The sequence below is a fragment of the Scyliorhinus torazame genome, chromosome 8 (assembly GCF_047496885.1).
Source record: "Scyliorhinus torazame isolate Kashiwa2021f chromosome 8, sScyTor2.1, whole genome shotgun sequence".
Taxonomy (NCBI): Eukaryota; Metazoa; Chordata; class Chondrichthyes; order Carcharhiniformes; family Scyliorhinidae; genus Scyliorhinus; species Scyliorhinus torazame.
This window is the reverse complement of record NC_092714.1, coordinates 128,066,874-128,084,658: the sequence shown is the minus strand read 5'-3', so window position 1 is coordinate 128,084,658 and position 17,785 is coordinate 128,066,874. Positions and strand designations below refer to the sequence as shown.

Genomic DNA, 17,785 nt, shown 5'->3' with positions numbered 1-17,785 from the left:
CAAACTCCTGAGTTGAACCTCTCAAGGCGAACTTCACCTTTTCCAGCCTGAGAAACACTGCCATGTCGCTAACCCACACTCCTGATTTTGGAGGCTCCGAGTCCCTCCATCCCAGCAAAATCCGTCTCCGGGCCACCAGGGAGAAGGCCAGGACATCGGCTTCCCTTCCCCCCCCAGGTCCCCGGATCTTCCGATACCCCAAATATTGCCATTTCTGGACTCGGAGTCACCCTCCCTTCCAGGACCTCTGACATGACGTCCGCAAATCCCTGCCAGAATCCCTACAACTTCGGACACGGCCACAACATATGCACATGATTCGCCAGGCTTCCCCCGCACCTGTCCTCCACTTCCTCGCAAAACCTACTCATCCGGGCTACCGTCATGTGGGCCCTATGAATCACCTTGTACTGGATCAGGCCAAGCCTGGCACACGACGAGGATGAATTGACTCTCTTCAAGGCCTTTTCCCATAGTCCGACATACAGCTCCCCTCCTAACTCTTCCTCTCACTTCCTCTTCACTTCCCCGATTGGGACCCCTTCCCACTCCATCAATTTCTTGTACATCTCCGAGACCCTCCCCTCCCCAGCTCCCGTTTTAGACAGTACCTTATCCTGTAGTCTCCTCAGGGGGAGACGAGTAAAGCTTGGAACCTGCCTCCGGACAAAGTCCCGTACATGTCGGTACCGAAACCCGTTCCGACCCGGCAACTCAAACTCCTCCTCTAATGCCTCCAGGCTCGGAAAGCCCTCCTCAATGAAGAGGTCCCCAAATCTCTCAATCCCTGCCCACTGCCACCTCCTAAAGCCCCCATCCAGCCCCCCACGGAACAAACCGGTGACTATCACAGATCGGTGACCACACTGACGCCCCCTCCAATCTCATGTCTGTCTCCATTGTCTCCACACCCTCAGGGCTGCCACTACCGCTGGGTTTGTGGAGTACCGAGCCAGCGAGAACGGCAGGGGCGCCGTTAGCAAAGCCTCCAAACTCGTACCCTTACACGGTGCTGCCTCTACTCGCTCCCACACCGACCCCTCCCCCACTACCCACTTCCAAACCATCGATATGTTGGCCGCCCAGTAATAGTTCATAAAATTCGGAAGGGCTAAGCCCCCCTCCCCGCGCCCCCGTTCCAAAAGTACCTTCTTCACCCTTGGGGTCTTACCAGCCCATACAAATCCCGAGATTGCGGTGTTCATATTCCTGAAAAAAAACTTGGGGATAAAAATTGGAATACAATGAAAAACGAACAGCAACCTCGGGAGGACTGTCATCTTCACAGTCTGCACCCTCCCCGCCATTGACAGCAGGAGTATGTCCCACCTGCGGAAGTCTTTATTGATATGCTCAACCGCACTGCCCAGATTTAACTTTAAAAAATAAAATAAAATTTAGAGTATCCAATTATTTTTTTTCCAATTAAGGGGCAATTTAGCATGTTCAATCCACCTAACCTGCACATCTTTTGGGTTGTGGTTTTGTCGAAACCCACGCAAACACGGGGAGAATGTGCAAACTCCACACAGACAGTGACCCAGAGCCGGGATCGAACCTGGGACCTCGGCGCCGTGAGGCAGCAGGGCTAACCCACTGCGCCATCATGCTGCCCACCCAGATTTAACTTATGGAGCTGATCCCAGTCCCTAGCCACCTGAATCCCCAGGTACCTAAAACTCCTACCCATCACTTTGAACGGTAATTCCCTCAGTCTCCTCTCCTGCCCCCATGCCTGGATCGCGAACACCTCGCTCTTACTATTGAAGCAGAAATTAATTAAGTTTCTGTCAAAAGGACAGGAGTTATTTCGGGAGGCAAATTGAATAAATGTTAACAAGCATGAATTAACGTCAGATGCCATGAGTTATTCCTGGGAGTGAGCATCGCAGATAAGAGGCAAATCTCCTTAGGTTATGTCTGGTATTCATGTATGGTCCAAGATGGAGTCCTGCTAAATTAACAGATCCTCAGTCTGTTCTGTTCTGGCCAGTCCAAAATGGAGGAAACCTAAAGTCCGAGTCCTTCACCAGCAAACAACACTGTTATTAAGACGGGCGAAAAGAATGTCCTTAGGAAGCCAACTCGTCTCAAGAAGACACAGTTTAGAATAGTTCCATCGCCTATGGTACTTGGCACAAAATTAAAGCCAATGGTATATTTCAGCGCAACACTCCCCCCAAGAGAAATTTCAGAAAGACGGTTTGTCCATGCTCATGAGGAAGGCTGAACGGATCAAGATGATTGCAAGAAATAGATCAAACATGTGTGAAATTGTAGACCAAGAGGACTACACAAAGATAGAGGCTTGTACACCTGGGACATGTTTAAATCCCACCTTGTTGACAATCTAGTCACTGATGAGAGATCGACCAACACTGACATGGCAGTTGCTCCCAGTGATCTTAAATGTGTTGTTCAACCCTTGGATGTGTGTATAAATAAACCTCTCAAGGGCAGCATTCAAAAGATGCGGAACAATTGGATGTTGGAAGGTGAAAAAACACTCACTAAAGGGCTGAATTATGAGTACATCCTCGCTAGTGAGGCAAGTAAATGGTCTGTAGACGCTAGAATGAACTGAATGGCAACATTGTCAAAAAGTATCTAAAATGTGGCATGTCCAATGTGCTCAATGTTACCAAGAACAATTATTTGTGGAATGATGATTCTGAAGTTACTGGTACTAGGATGACGCTAAAGATCACGAAGATCCATATAATGTTGTTATACAACGAGGCTACTCGTCTGAATTGTTCGGTGATTCAGATTCAAATCAGTGATTTCAAGGGACTTCAACGCTGTGTTGGCTAATTGCATTAGATGAAACACATGTTGTTTCTAATGTTGTGAAATAAATAATGTTCAATAATACATATGGATGAAATGCATACGGCTGTAATGTTATAAAAATAAGTAAATGTGATTTCCGGTTGCGGCTATGCTGAGCTAAGTCGCACGTTCGGCAGCTCCCGTCAGAAACGGACTTTTGGGCTTTTTTTAGGGGCCCCAGCGGCATTTGTTCGACGGTTCCCAGTGTGGGAAGGCGACAGTACGATTCCCCCGGCACTGTATGGATTGGACCAGGAGTGGAGCGGTGAAAAAAGTGATTTTGGTGCAGCGAAAAGTGCGAGGGAGGAGAACCAAGATGGCGGCGGGTGGAGACCAGGCAGCGTGGGCGCAATGGTCGCAAGAGCAGCAGGAGTTCCTCAAGTGCTGTTTTGCGGACCTGAAGGCAGAGCTGCTGGAGCCGATGCAGGCATCGATCGATAAGCTGGTCGAGACCCAGAAGGCCCAAGGGGCGGCGATCCGGGAGGTGTGGCAAAAGGCCTTGGAGAACGAGGCCTGGCGGTGAAGGTGGAGGCGCTGCACAAGAAGTGGCAAGAAAAGTTTGAAGACATGGAGAATCGGTCTAGGAGGAAGAACCTTTGGATTCTGGGTCCCCCGGAGGGAGTGGAGGGGTCGGATGCTAGAGCATCCGTGGTCACAATGCTGAACACGCTGCTGGGCGCGGGAGCTTTCCTGAGGCCCCTGGAGCTGGATGGGGCTCACCGAGTCCTGGCGAGGAGGCCCAATGCCAATGAGCCGCTGCGGGCGGTAATGATGCGGTTCCACCACTTTGTGGACAGGGAGTGTGCCCTGAGATGGGCTAAAAAGGAGCAGAGCAGCAGGTGGGAGAACGCGGAGATTTGTATATATCAGGACTGGAGCGCGGAGGTGGCCAAGAAAAGGGCCGGGTACAACCGGGCTAAGGCGGTTCTGCATCGGAAGGGGGTGAAATTCGGGATGCTGCAGCCGGCGCGATTGTGGGTCACGTTTAAGGACCGACACCATTACTTTGAGACGCCGGAGGAGGCGTGGACCTTTATCCAGGCGGAAAAGTTGGACACGGACTGAGTATTTGTTGGGAGGGGGTGTTGAAGGGGGGTTATTGTGATTATTGTGTTTTGGGAGATGTACTGTTTTGTTTTCTTTGGTGCTGGGTGGGGTTGAGTAAATGGTTCGAAGTGGGGGTTATGTGAGAGTGTGGGTGTCGGTGGTTGGAAGGACGGGGCCCCGCCGGGGGGGTAAGGGGAAGCAGAGGCCCGAGGTGGGGCAGCTGAGATAAGGCCGCAAAAGGGTGCTGCGCCAGAGAGGGCGGGGCCGGCTTGGTGGAAAGCGCGGGCTTTTTCCCGCGCTAGGGAAGGGCGGTGTTGGAGAGGAGCGCACGCTGACTGCCACGAGGGTGAGGAGATTCTCACACTGGAGGGTCGACGGAGTGGCAGGAGAGGCCGGGGTCAGCAGACTTACGGGAGTGCCATTGGGGGGGGGGGGGGCAATACAGCTAGGGGGGACCTAGCTGTGGGGTGGGGGGGGGGAACTGGGTTGCTGCTGCACTGGCGAAAGGGAGCTGGAGTTCGGAGAGAGAGTCGGGGCGGGGGTCCGCCATCTGGGGGAATGGAGGGTGCGGGGGTGTGGCTGGCCTAGAAAGGGAGATGGCTAGCTGGGGGGGGGGGCAGGGGAGAAACTTGGAATGTGAGAGGCCTGAATGGGCCGGTCAAGAGGGCCCTTGTGTTTCCACACCAGAAGGAACTGAAGGCAGATGTGGTTATGCTCCAGGAGCCGCATTTGAAGGTGACAGATTAGGTTAGGCTGAGAAAGGGGTGGGTAGGGCAGGTTTTCCACTCGGGCTTGGACGCAAAGAATCAAGGGGTGGCGATCTTGGTGGGAAAGCGGGTGTCGTTTGAGGCACTGAACATCATGGCAGATAATGGAGTTGGTACGTGATGGTGAGTGGTAAGCTGCAGGGGGTGCGGGTGGTACTAGCGAATGTATACGCCCCGAATTGGGACGATGCCGGATTCATGAGGCGCATGTTGGGTCGGATTCCGGACCTGGAGACAGGGAGCTTGATAATGGGGGGGTACTTCAACACGGTGTTGGACCCAGCATTGGACCGCTCCAGATCCAGGACGGGTAAAGGCCGGCGGCGGCCAAGGTGCTTAGGGGGGTTTATGGACCAGATTGGGGGGGGGGGGGAAGTGGACCCATGGAGGTTTGCCAGGCCGAGGGCCAGGGAATTTTCCTTTTTTTCCCACGTCCATAAAGCCTACTCCCGGATAGATTTCTTCATTATGAGTAGGGCACTAATCCCGAGAGTGGAGGGCACGGTATATTCGGCCATAGCTATCTCAGACCATGCCCCGCATTGGGTGGAGCTGGAGTTGGGGGAGGAGAGGGACCAGCGCCCGCTGTGGCGTCTCGATGTGGGACTGTTGGCGGATGAGGAGGTGAGCGAGCGGATCCGGGGGTGCATTGAAAGATATTTAGTGGCTAACGACAATGGGGAGGTGCAGGTGGGGGTGGTCTGGGAGGCGCTGAAGGCGGTGGTCAAGGGAGAGCTAATCTCCACTATGGCCCATAAGGAGAGGAAGGAGAGGAGAGAGAGGGAGAGATTGGTGGGGAAGATATTAAGGATGGATAGGAGGTATGCAGAGGTCCCCGAGGAGGGATTACTCAAGGAGCGATGAAGCCTCCAGGCCGAACTGACCTGTTGACTACCAGGAAGGCAGAGGTGCAGTGGAGGAAAGGGCAAGGGGCGGTGTACGAAAATGGGGAGAAGGCGAGCCGGATGTTGGCATGTCAGCTTCGGAAACAGGAGGCAACAAGGAAGATTGGGGGAGTTAAGGATAGAGGGGGGAACACGGTGCGGAGTGCGGTGGGAATAAGTGGGGTATTCGAGGACTTTTATGAGGAGCTGTATAGGTCTGAGCCCCCGACGGGGAGGGGGGGGGGATGTGCCGATTTTTGGATCGGCTGAGGTTCCCAAGGGTGGAGGAGGAGCAGGTGGTTGGGCTAGGGGCACCGATTGAGCTGGAGGAGCTGGTTAAGGGGTTGGGGAGCATGCAGGCAGAGAAGGCCCCGGGGCCGGATGGGTTCTCGGTGGAATTCTACCGGAAGTACATGGACCTGTTGGGCCCACTACTAGTGAGGACTTTCAATGAGGCGAGGGAGGGGGGCCCCTGCCCCTGACAATGTACAGGGCGCTGATCTCGCTGATCCTGAAGCGGTACAAGGACCCATTACAGTGTGGGTCGTACAGGCCGATCCCGCTCCTCAACGTCGACGCAAAGTTGTTGGCGAAGGTGCTGGCTACCTGAATTGAGGACTGTGTCCCGGGGGTGATTCACGAGGACCAGAAGGGATTTGTGAAGGGTAGGCAGTTGAACACCAATGTGCGGAGGCTCCTCAATGTAATTATGATGCCTGCAGTGGAGGGGGAGGCGGAGGTAGTGGCGGCTATGGATGCGGAGAAGGCCTTCGGTAGGGTGGAGTAGGAGTATCTTTGGGAAGTGCTGAGGAGGTTTGGGTTCGGGGACGGGTTCATCAGTTGGGTTAGGCTACTTTACGAAGCCTCGGTGGCGAGTGTGGCCACGAACCGGCGGAGGTCGGAATACTTTTGGCTATACCGGGGGACGATGCAGGCGTGTCCCTATCCCCCTTGCTGTTCGCATTGGCAATTGAGCCTTTGGCCATGGCACTGAGGGAGTCCAGGAAATGGAGGAACACCGGGTGTCGCTGTATGCCGCTGATCTGCTATTGTATGTGGCGGACCCAGTGGAGGGGATGCCGGAGGTTATGCGGATCCTCAGGGAGTTCGGGGACTTTTCCGGATGTAAGCTTAACGTAGGGAAGAGTGAGCTCTTTGTGATACACCCAGGGGACCAGGGAAGGGAGATAGACGAGCTTCCGCTGAAGAGGGCGGAAAGGAGCTTTCGGTACCTGGGGATACAGGTGGCTAGGAGTTGGGTGGCCCTGCACAAGCTCAATTTGATGCGGCTGGTGGAGCAGATGGAGGAGGAATTTAAAAGGTGGGATATGCTGCCACTGTCGTTGGCGGGTAGGGTGCAGTCGGTGAAAATGACGGTCCTTCCGCGGTTCCTCTTTGTGTTCCAGTGCCTTCCCATCCTGATCCCCAAGGCTTTTTTTAAATGGGTCAGTAGGAGCATCATGGGATTTGTATGGGCGAATAAGACCCCGAGGGTAAAAAGGGTGTTTCTCGAGCATAGCAGGGACAGAGGGTTAACGTTGCCCAATCTATGTGGGTACTACTGGGCTGCCAATGTGGCGATGAACCGTTAAGTGGGTAATGGAGGGCGTGGGGGCGGCGTGGAAGAGGCTGGAGATGGCGTCCTGTGTGGGCACGAGTCTGAGAGCGCTGGTGACGGCACAGCTGCTGCTCCCGCCGACAAGGTACACCACGGGTCCGGAGGTGGCGGCGACTCTGAAAATTTGTGGGCAGTGGAGGCCACAGGGGTGAGGTAGAGGCCTCGGTTTGGTCCCCGATCCGAGAGAACCATCGGTTCGTCCCGGGGAGAATGGATGGGGGATTTCCGAGCTGGCATCGGGCAGGAATTAAAAGAATGGGGGAACCTGTTTATAGATGGGACGTTTGCGAGCCTTGGGGCGCTGGAGGAGAAATTTGGGCTGCCCCCTGGAAACGCCTTCAGGTACATGCAAGGTAGGGCGTTTGTGAGACGGCAGGTGAGGGAATTTCCGTTGCTTTCAGCATGTAAGATTCAAGATAGGGTGCTCTTGGGGGTGTGGGCTGGAGAAGGCAAGGTCTCGGCGGTCTATCAGGAGATGCAGGAAGAGGAGGGGACCTCGGTGGAGGAGCTAAAGGGTAAATGGGAGGAGGAGCTTGGGGAGGAGATAGATGAGGATCTGTGGGCCTGGGTAGGGTTAATTCTTCCTTCTCTTGCGCCAGGCTTAGTCTGATACAATTTAAGATTTCCACAGAGCGCATATGACAGGGGCGAGGTTGAGTAGGGTTTATGGGGTAGAGGACAAGTGTGTGAGGTGCTCGGGGAGTGCAGCAAACCACGCACATATGTTCTGGGCGTGTCTGGCACTGGATGGGTTTTGGAGGGGCTTTGCGAGGACTGTGTCTAAGGTGGTGAACACCCGGGTCAAGCCGAGCTGGGGGGTTAGCATTATTTGGGGTATCAGTCGAGCCGGGGGTGCAGGAGGCGAAAGAGGCCGGTATTCTGGCCTTTGCGTCCCTGGTAGCCCGGCGGAGGGTTCTGCTACAGTGGAAGGATGCGAAGCCCCCAAGCGTAGAAGCCTGGATCAGCGACATGGCAGGGTTCATTAAATTGGAGAGGGTAAAGTTTGCCCTGCGGGGATCTGTGCCAGGGTTCCTCAGGCGGTGGCAACTGTTCCTAGACTTTCTAGCGGAACGTTAGGAGGGGGGGGGGGGGGGAAGAGAAAGAGGGATTTTGGGTATGTGTTTATTATTGCTTCATGGGGAGTTTGTACATTGGGGGAATTCGCAATATAAGTGTACTATGTTGATCTATGTGTTTTATCCTTTTCTTTCTTCTGTAACAGGGGGGGTTTGTTGAAAATTTGCTAAAATTGAATTAAAATATTTAAAAAAATTTTTTTTTTTTTTAATGCTGTTGGTTTCTACTTTTTTCCATTGCAATGGTCTTTGTTGGATTTCATTTGGACCTAAATCAAGCATGTATATAAACACCTCAAAAACATTAACTGTATAGAAGTTGACCCCTTGACATTTGGGGTGCTATTTAACGGCCTTGGCTTATGCCCGGCGGATATTCGTGTGCAACAGTTAAATCGCCAAAGAGAACATGCCGGGCGCTAATCAGTTTGCGATCTAACCAGCCTCCGCTCCTGCTGGCGAGTTCCGGAACCCACCTCGACGTGGCAAGGCACCAATTAAGACCAATCTCCTGCTCATTAATGAGATGAAACCCCAATCTAACCACCTCCTGAGAACTAACTGGCTCCCCAGCGAGAAGTCACGCAGACGCAGTTTTGGGGCTCCAATTTAAAAATGGGAACCTCACGCAATGGCGACTGAGGAGATCAGAGGAGGTGAGTAGCCACTGTAATTTTCGGGCATGCAGCCCAGAGGCACTGGTGCTGCTGCCCCAGTGTTGGGGGGGGGGGGGGCGCCATTGGTCAGGGGTCGCCTCCAGGTCCGACAGACCATCCCCAACTTATGTATACTCATAACAGGGGCAACTACAGCTGTCTGACCCATCAAACACTTCCAGGACAGAGCCCTGTTTGTGGTTGTATGCTGACGGTCACTTTAACTCCCTCTGACTGTGAGCAGCCATTGGCTATTGGATTGGATTGGATTTGTTTATTGTCACGTGTACCGAGGTACAGTGAAAAGTATTTTTCTGCGAGCAGCTCAAACAGATCATTTGGTACATGAAAATAAAATAAAATACATAATAAGGCAACACAAGGTACGCAATGTAAATACATAGACACCGGCATCGGATGAAGCATACAGGAGTGTAGTATTAATCAGGTCAGCCTATAAAAATCCAATAAGGAATGAGCATTGTTAGTTTTGTGAGCACTTCCCAGCTCCCAAGGCATTCTCGTGGGTTTGTGTGTCATGCCTCAGCCGAGGGTTCCAATCACACTGTGAGGCCTGGACATTTTGCTTGAACCTTGGAGGTGTCAACACCACAGAGATGGCAGCCAACAATCAATACTCTGGACCTGGGCTTCAGCAGTGGAGATATCCCCGCAACCAGTGGATCGGGGAGAACACTGTAGCACGGTCCCGGGGGTGTTCCTGGCAGAGGTATGAATGCAGTCCCCAGCATAACTGGCTCAGTGGAAGGCACTCAGAGAAGGTGGGATATGGTATGGGTGAGGCAGGCTTGAAAGATTTGAGGTCCCGGGTGGAAGCCCTAACTGATTGCCAGGGTCTCATGCTCCAATTCCTTACAGATACTATATGGATGGTGTTGTTGACTCCGCAGCAACAGCCCTCGTGGTGCTGGTGGCAGCCCAGGCAGCCAGATGCTGGAGAAAGCATCAGCAGCGATGATGCAGACTCCAGGCAGCACCACATGTGCAGGGGGCTGCCGCACACCCTGCAGACCTGGCTCCCCATCAGGCCGGGGAGGGGCCTAAGGTGTACAGGCATCGCTGTCCGTTCGATTAGATGACGGACAGCATGTGCTGCCGGTGACCGTGATGGCCACCAGAGCCCTGAACATTTACGCAACGGATTCATTCCAGGTCTCGAGCGGGGACTTGTGCAGCATTTCACAAGCGAAAGCCCACAAGTACATCTATGAAGTCACGGGTGCCCTGTATACCCATCAACTGACTAAATAAACTTTGAGCTGGATGAAGCCCATCAAGATGCCCGGGCAACAGGATTCTCCACCATTGCTGGGATGCCCCAGGTCCAAGGGGTCATTGATGGCATACATGTCACCTTGCACCCACCAGTGCATCAGGGAGTGCCCTTCATTAGCAGGAAGGGGTTTCACTCCCTGAATGTTCAACACGTGTGCGACCACCACTTCCGGATCATGCACGTTTGCATGCATCCCAGGGAGCGTGCACAACAGCTACATCCTGGGAGATTCTTGACATCTTCGAGGGCCACCCCAGGATGACAGGTTGGCTTTTGTGGTATAAGGGGTACCCACCAAGGTCCTGGCTGATAACTAAAGTGCGGAGGCCAGATAGCGTTACAGATCCCCAATTTAACGAGTCCCCTGCTGCCACCTGTGCTATCATTGAGCGGTACATTGGACTGCACAAAATGCGGTTCCGATGCCTGGACAGCTCTGGCGGTGCTCTCCAGTACATAACCCCCTCCTCCACCCCCTCAGAGGGTCTCCCGCTTTGTGATGGTCTGCCTTGCCCAACACAACCTGGCACAGCAGGGGGAGGGCGACAGCAGAGGAGGATGAGGGGCCCTCATCCTTTCCTGCTTCTCATAGGAAGAGACTTTATCTGTCAGCTCACCCCTCTCCACCAATTCCCCCCCCATCATCCTTCCCCACCTCCCCCCCCAAACTCTCCCCAATCACCCCCTCCCCCATTAACCACCTCCACCACCGATTTCTACCTTCCCTTCCCAACCCTCTCACACACCCCACCTCCCTCCCCCACTACCCTGTTCCACCCTTCCAGGATCTGTGCAACGTCACCCCAGGATGATGGGCCTGTGTCGGCACTGTCAGTGGGCCATTATATAAGGCAGGTAAGTGATGATAACCCGCTATGAGGCAAGCTCTGGGGGCGCAAGCCGGCCCGCTGTGAGGAATAACATGACAGAGGCTTTGCATGTATCAGATGTGTCATGTGAGTGACCCTTTAAGAAAGGTTTTGTTTTACCACATGGCTTGCAGCATGGCTTCAGTGATGTCATTTGTGGGTGGAGCTGGGCTGTGGCTGTCAGCTGAGAGGGGGCTTAGTTTTTGGTTTTATTTTCGGTTTGTTCATTTGTACTGCAGGAAGTTTCCCTGTTTTCTCAGTTTTATTTTAAAGCTGTTCTAGTGAACTGAAAGCACAGTAGGTGTGGCAAACTGCCTTGGTAACCTTAAAGCTAGAGTTGCTTTCCATAAGGAGTTTTGAATCTGCTGGTTGAAAACTGGACCAGAATCTCAAGGAAAGGACCAGCCCTATTCAAGTGAGATTAGGGTGTGCTCGGCCATGCCCTTGAAAGGGGTTTTGGTTTTATTGGATTTTGTATTGAATTGGAACAGCTAAGGGGGATATAATAAGAGTTATATACATAGATCACTGTAGCTGTCATGCTTTTTTCATGTTTGTAATTGATAACAAATTCTTGCTAAGTGTTTGATATATGTTAACTACATTCTTATATTAAACTTTGTTTTGATAAAAGTGCCTTGGAAGTCTGATGAATCACACCTGAAGTGAAGGCTCTTGTGCTCATCCTAGCCAAATTCTACATAAAAGTTATAGATCAGTTGAGCTTCATAATACATTTTGGAGTTTCTAAGCCCTGGCCCATAACAGGTGTAACATGTTTTACTTGTGAACATTGAAAACTCTCACTGTCCCTAGCGACAGATGGTACCCCACTCCCAGTGCCCGCTCAGTGACCCTCTATCTTCTCCAGCTTCCGTGTTCTGCCACTAGGTGTGTCCCCAGGATGTACATCAGAGTTGGGATCGCCTGCTACTTCTCACGCCCTGTGGCCTTTAATGCCCCTGGAGCCAGAGGGCCCCAGCCAACTTACCGGTGTGACTGGCACCACCGTGCCACCCTGTTCTGCCCACTGACCTTGAGACATGCCGGTGTCAGGAGGCGGGGATTCGGGCAAGATGAAAACCGCCACCTTGTCCCTGTGGAAGGCACTAGGTTGGGCTCCAGTGCTCCCTCCTCCCACACATTGCCCGTAGGGCCCTGCGGACTCCATGGGCGGAGAGGCTGCTGGAGTGAGCTCCAGAGGTCTCTGCGTCATCCGGCCCTGCTGGCCCTGACGCATCCCCGTTGTCTGCACCATGGTGTTGTCGCCATTGGTGATGCTCCTCAGTGACTGAGCCACGCCCTTGAGTGCCCCAATGATGTCCACCTGTGTCTGGGACATGCTGTGGACTGCCTCGGCAATGTCCACCTGCGTCTGGGACATGTCCCCCAGTTAGTAAATAGTTAATAAATGGCTTGGTCATCAGTGGTTCTCTTCCCCCTTCTTTTATATTGGGTTCAGTGTTATGATACGGCACTGATTAATGAGATTTCTGTCTCTCACAGCTGACGGCAACTCAAATTCAACTTGATGGATGATATTTTTACTGTGTTTTCGTCGGTTTGGAAAATGTTGGAAATGACTTTAGTTGCGTTAGTCCCTTCCCCCTACCTCTCACACATTCACATATCAGGAATCAGTAACCTAAACATGCCACTAAGTCCCACATAAAAGTGAACTTGCCCGTCTACTGCACGAGGTAAAAGTAAAGTTGCCGTAGTCCCAGATGACCACAGGCTGTTTTCCCCTTTGAGGGGGAGAGCTGATTGGTGGTGATGTAACCGGAGGATCACCACACCTCAGGCGAGGGGCAAGACGCCAACAAATCTACAATTTCTCAGCAACCCTACTGTCCGTTTATTGTCAAAATTGGTTGTAGACACATAAAAGGTTTACCCAAAGAGCCCGATGTATGGTCCATCTGGTTGGAGTACAGGAAGGCCAGGTGCAGCTCACCATAAAGTGGAAATTTTGGTGCACACAGAGAAGTTGAGCACTTGTTCACAATGGTGCAGCTACACTATTTTGATGTTGAACCTTTATTTTCTTGTTATCAGCCGACGATTTTCATTGCTTGAATCTGTATAACTGCATTGGCTTAATCAGTGACCTTCCTCTCTCACATGTACCCATCACATGCAAAGCAAATCCCGAATTAGAATTAGAGTTCAGTGAAGTGGTGTTCTCCCAAGAGGATGAGCTTTGCAGTGTGCAATCAATTAAGTCTTAATATAATTTCAATCTCAATTCTGATGTGTTTACTGTTCTCAGCCTTCCAGCTAAATGAGCTAGAAATACAATATAGCACTTGTTATCCATCACATAATTACAGAAATGTTTCATTGGAAAAGATACATATATTTTTAAGACATGTTTAATGTTCCCATTATTTCATCCTTTTTCCTGTTTTTTAAAGAAGTTTGGCACTGCTGGAACAAAACAGAATATGTCCTCCAAATTAGCCACTTCCCAATGCTGGATTTGTCAAGAACATCAGTTCTGACATTAACTGGCGACAACAACTGGCTTCCTAGTCTACCACAGCCCTCAAAAGATTCACTTTGTCACGAGTCTAAGGATAACTCACTGGATTTCCCTATACGTTACATAATTTCAGTTTGTCCTCATTTCATTTTTAACAAGTCCCCTGAAGAAATTTGATATTTACAATAATCTTTCAATTGACAACTGTGGAGCAGCTCAACGACTTACCCAAGCAGTAGCTCAGGTGATCGATACCACCTAGTGGCCACATATTCTGTGTAATTTGCATTGCTGCCCTCTGACAAGTTGCGAGCAAATCCTGTTATAAGGCAAAAATGTGAGCATGTTATGTATGAACAAAGTCTGCAAATGCTAAAGATGAAATATTTAATGTCTAAAAATTCCAAGGCTTCATATAAAAGATCTATTTAGGGTTGTCATGAGGATTTCAGAAAAATATAATTACAGTTGACAAACACAAAACTATTTCCAACAACTTTTCTGAAGAGAATTTGTAGTCATGTTCATTCTCAAAAGCCAGCTTTCTTTTAAAAAATTATACATTTACTCTCACTGAATATTAGACATTTTTGTCAAAAAATGACCTTTTTGGGAAGATAGTAAATCGGAGACGCAGCAGTATAAGAAAGGAAAGCTGAGGAGTTTCATTGAGATGGTCTTGCTTTCTTGTGTTTTGGGAGTCTCATTTTGCATGTAAGTAACATTTCATACTTTCACTTGTTAAAAAAAGATTTTTAATGAAATTTTCTTTTATTTATAATAAACACATTATAAACAGCCCAGAAAACGAATATCAAATAGTGCAATATCGTACAAAAGTAAACAAAAATGAAAAAAAGCACTCAACCGAACTTATAAATCCCACCCAAAGAAGGACTAAAATAACCCACCCCCAATAATAATAACTACACCGCCTTAATGTCTGATAGTGATTATTTTTCTGAAGTAGGAAATGAATGGCTGCCACCTCAGGTAGAACCCCTCCACTGATCCCCTAATGGTGTACTTGATCTTTTCCAGATATATAATTCCATGAGGTCATTCAATCAGGCCGAGGCACTGGGCAGAGAAGATCTCCACCCCAGCAGAACTCACCTGCGGTCTATCAATGAGGCAAAGGCAAGAACATCCACCTTCACCCTGATTTGCAGCCCTGGTGAACCTGACACCCTGAAAATGGGCACCTACAACAAGGCTCCAGGTCAGTGTTAAGAATCGCTGACATGGCGTTAAAGAAGGAGATCCAAAAGCTTATCATCCTTGGACACGACCAGAGCATATGGTTAGCGGGTCCATGAAAGCACCGCTCACACTTGTCCTCCACTCCCATTGAGAACCCACTCATCCTCTGACATCCAATGACGGGGATGTTCTGAGAAGTCGCACATCAGGTGGCTCTCCTCCCGCGAACCTGAAGATTTGGCATTTTTTGCCCGAAAAACGCCTGCAAACGAGGCAAACCATCCCCACACCGTGAAGATGTCAGAAGGGAAGATGTCAAATAATGGCCACCCAGAGGACGAGTGAAGACCAGGAGTGGGATGAGTTAGGGAGGCATGATAGCACAGTAGTTAGCACTGTGGCTTCACAGCTCCAGGGTGCCAGGTTCGATTCCCAGCTTGGGTCACTGTCTGTGCGAAGTCTGCATGTTCTTCCCGTGTCTGCGTGTGTTTTCTCCGGGTGCTCCGGTTTCTTCCCACAAATCCCGAAAAATGTGCTGTTAGGTAATTAGGACATTCTGAATTTTCTCTGTGTACCTGAGCAGGTGCCGGAATGTGGCGACTAGGGGCTTTTCACAGTAACTTCATTGCGGTGTTAATGTAAGCCTACTTGTGACAATAAAGATTATTATAAAGAGCCTGGAAAAACAGCAATCGACCGAGCAGACCGGCACATGAGGCGGCAAAACGCAGACTTTGTCAGAGCGAGAGGAACTAACCCGCTGCACGAGAAGCACCTCACCAGGGGATGGGTGGAAGACATCTTTCTCAAGAGAGTTGAGGGAACACTGAGATGAGACGAAAGCAGACATACAAGCTGCGGTGGCCGAAGCGCTGGCAAACATGCAGATGGCCCTGGGCAAAGCCGAAAGGCGACAGGAGGCCCAAGAGGCATCGATTAAGGACCTGGAAAGGGCTGCAACGGACCAGAACGACTGGATCATCACCCTGGAAAAAGAGCTGGCAAGGCGGGTAGTGACACAGGGCAACCTGAGAGGAAAGGTTGAGGACCAGGAGAACCAGTCGGGGTGGCTGAATCTACGGATCGGAGGGGATCGATGATAGGAACCCCACAGAATATGTCATTCAAATGCTGGGTAACCTGGTAGGGAGGGACAGCTTCCACAACCCACCAGAAATCGACAGAGCGCATCATTCGCTCCGACGAAACCCCAAAACCAGGGAATAGCCGAGGGGGCTAAGTGCAAAAACGCACAGCTACCAGGACCAGCAAAGAATCCTGCGCTGGACCAGGCAGTTCAAAAACTGCAGCTGGGGAGGTCACAAGATCCAGATTTATCAGGACATTGGGGCTGACCTGGCCAAGTACCCCGTGGACAAAGGGAAACCACGAAACCCAGGGGCCCGACCTCATGGGGAGAACAGTGACCACGGCCATTTTGGACGGCCCCTAAGGAAGGGAAAGCACATCAGGTAAGTATGGTTGATCCCGCAGGAAGGGGGTGACAGAAACCCCCCACCAGGATTATCACCTGGAATGTCGGGGGACTCAATGACCCAGTGTAAAGATCCAGAATCTTCACCCACCTGAGAAACACGAAAGCCGACATAGTCTTCCTCCAAGAGATGCAAAACATGAAAGCAGACAGTCTTCCTCCAAGAGACGCCCTCGTTAACGTGTTCGCTCCCAACCGGGACGACACGGGGGTAAAAAAAGACCATGGTGGACATCCCCGCCAGTGAGGGCGAGAGAGAGAGTGGACATGGCCCTCCTGGCCGACAAGGCTTTTAGTGTTAAAATATCACAGGCCATAGACGTGTATACTACTAACAATCAGAATGGGGAGGTCTCACCCTCCACTTTGTGGGAGGTGCTGAATGCTGTGATCAGGGGAGAAATTGTCTTTAAAGCACAAAGGGGCAGGGAAGAGAGGGCGGCTAGGCAACAGCGAGTCGACTCCATACTGGAGGTAGACCGGCGATACTCCCCGAGGCCCAGACCGTAGAGCTCCTGTTGTGAATAGCGCTGAACATTGTGCAGTCATCTGCAGACAATCCCACTTCTGACCTTATGATGTCAGAGAGGTCATTGATGAAGCAGTTAAAGATGGTTGGGCCGAGGACACTACCCTGAGGAACACCTGCAGTGATGTCTTGGAGCTGAGATGATTGACCTCCAACCACCACAACAATCTTCCTTTGTTCCAAGTATGAGTCCAACCAGTGGCGTTTTCCCGCTGATTCCCATTGACTCCGGTTTAGCTAGGGCTCCTTGATGCCATACTCGGTCAAATTCTGCCTTGATGTCAAGGGCAGTCACCCTCACATCAACTCTGGAGTTCAGCTCTTTTGTCAATGCTTGAACCAAGGCTGTAATGAGGTCAGGAGCTGAGTGACCCTGGCGGAACCCAAACTGTCCATCCGTGAGCAGGTTATTGCTGAGTAAGTGCCGCTTGAAAGCACTGTTGATGATTCCATCACTTTGCTAATGATGGAGAGTAGACTGGCATGTCCTGTTTTGTGTGTGCAGGACACACTTGGGCAACTTTCCACATTGCAGGGTACATGCCAGTGTTGTAACTGTACTGGAACAGCTTGGCAACGGGTGCGTCAAGTTCTGGAGCTCAAGTCTGAAGTACTATTGCCAGGATATTATCAAGGCCTCTAGCCGTTGTAATATCCAGTGCCTTTGTAGTATCCAGAGGCGGCACAGTGGTTAGCACTGCTGACTCACAGCACCAGGGACCCGGGTTTGATTCCAACCTCGGGCAACTGTGTTAAGTTTTCACATTCTTCCCGAGTCTGCGTGGGTTGCCTCCGGGTGCTCCGGTTTCCTCCCACAGTCCAAAGATGTGCAAGTTAGGTGGATTGCATATGCTAAATTGTCCTTAGATGGGGTTACAGGGATAGGGTGGGGGATTGGGGTGCTCTTTCAGAGGGTCAGTGCAGATTCGATGGGCCAAATGGCCTCCTTCTGCATGGCAAGGGATTCTATGCTTCAGCCATTTCTTGATATCACTTGGAGTGAATCGTATTGGCTGAAGACGGACAT

At 51.1% G+C, this 17,785-nt stretch overlaps 1 protein-coding gene across 2 annotated transcripts in view; it reads right to left on the bottom strand.

Annotated features, from left to right (window-relative positions):
• Positions 1-17,785, bottom strand: part of cdkl5 (cyclin dependent kinase like 5) — a 273,738-nt gene that overhangs the window by 99,174 nt on the left and 156,779 nt on the right. For both annotated transcript variants that reach the window (XM_072514173.1, XM_072514174.1), the window contains exon 8: positions 13,760-13,850. In XM_072514173.1, coding sequence (XP_072370274.1) covers positions 13,760-13,850 — 91 coding nt within the window. The remainder of the gene's footprint in view (positions 1-13,759; positions 13,851-17,785) is intronic.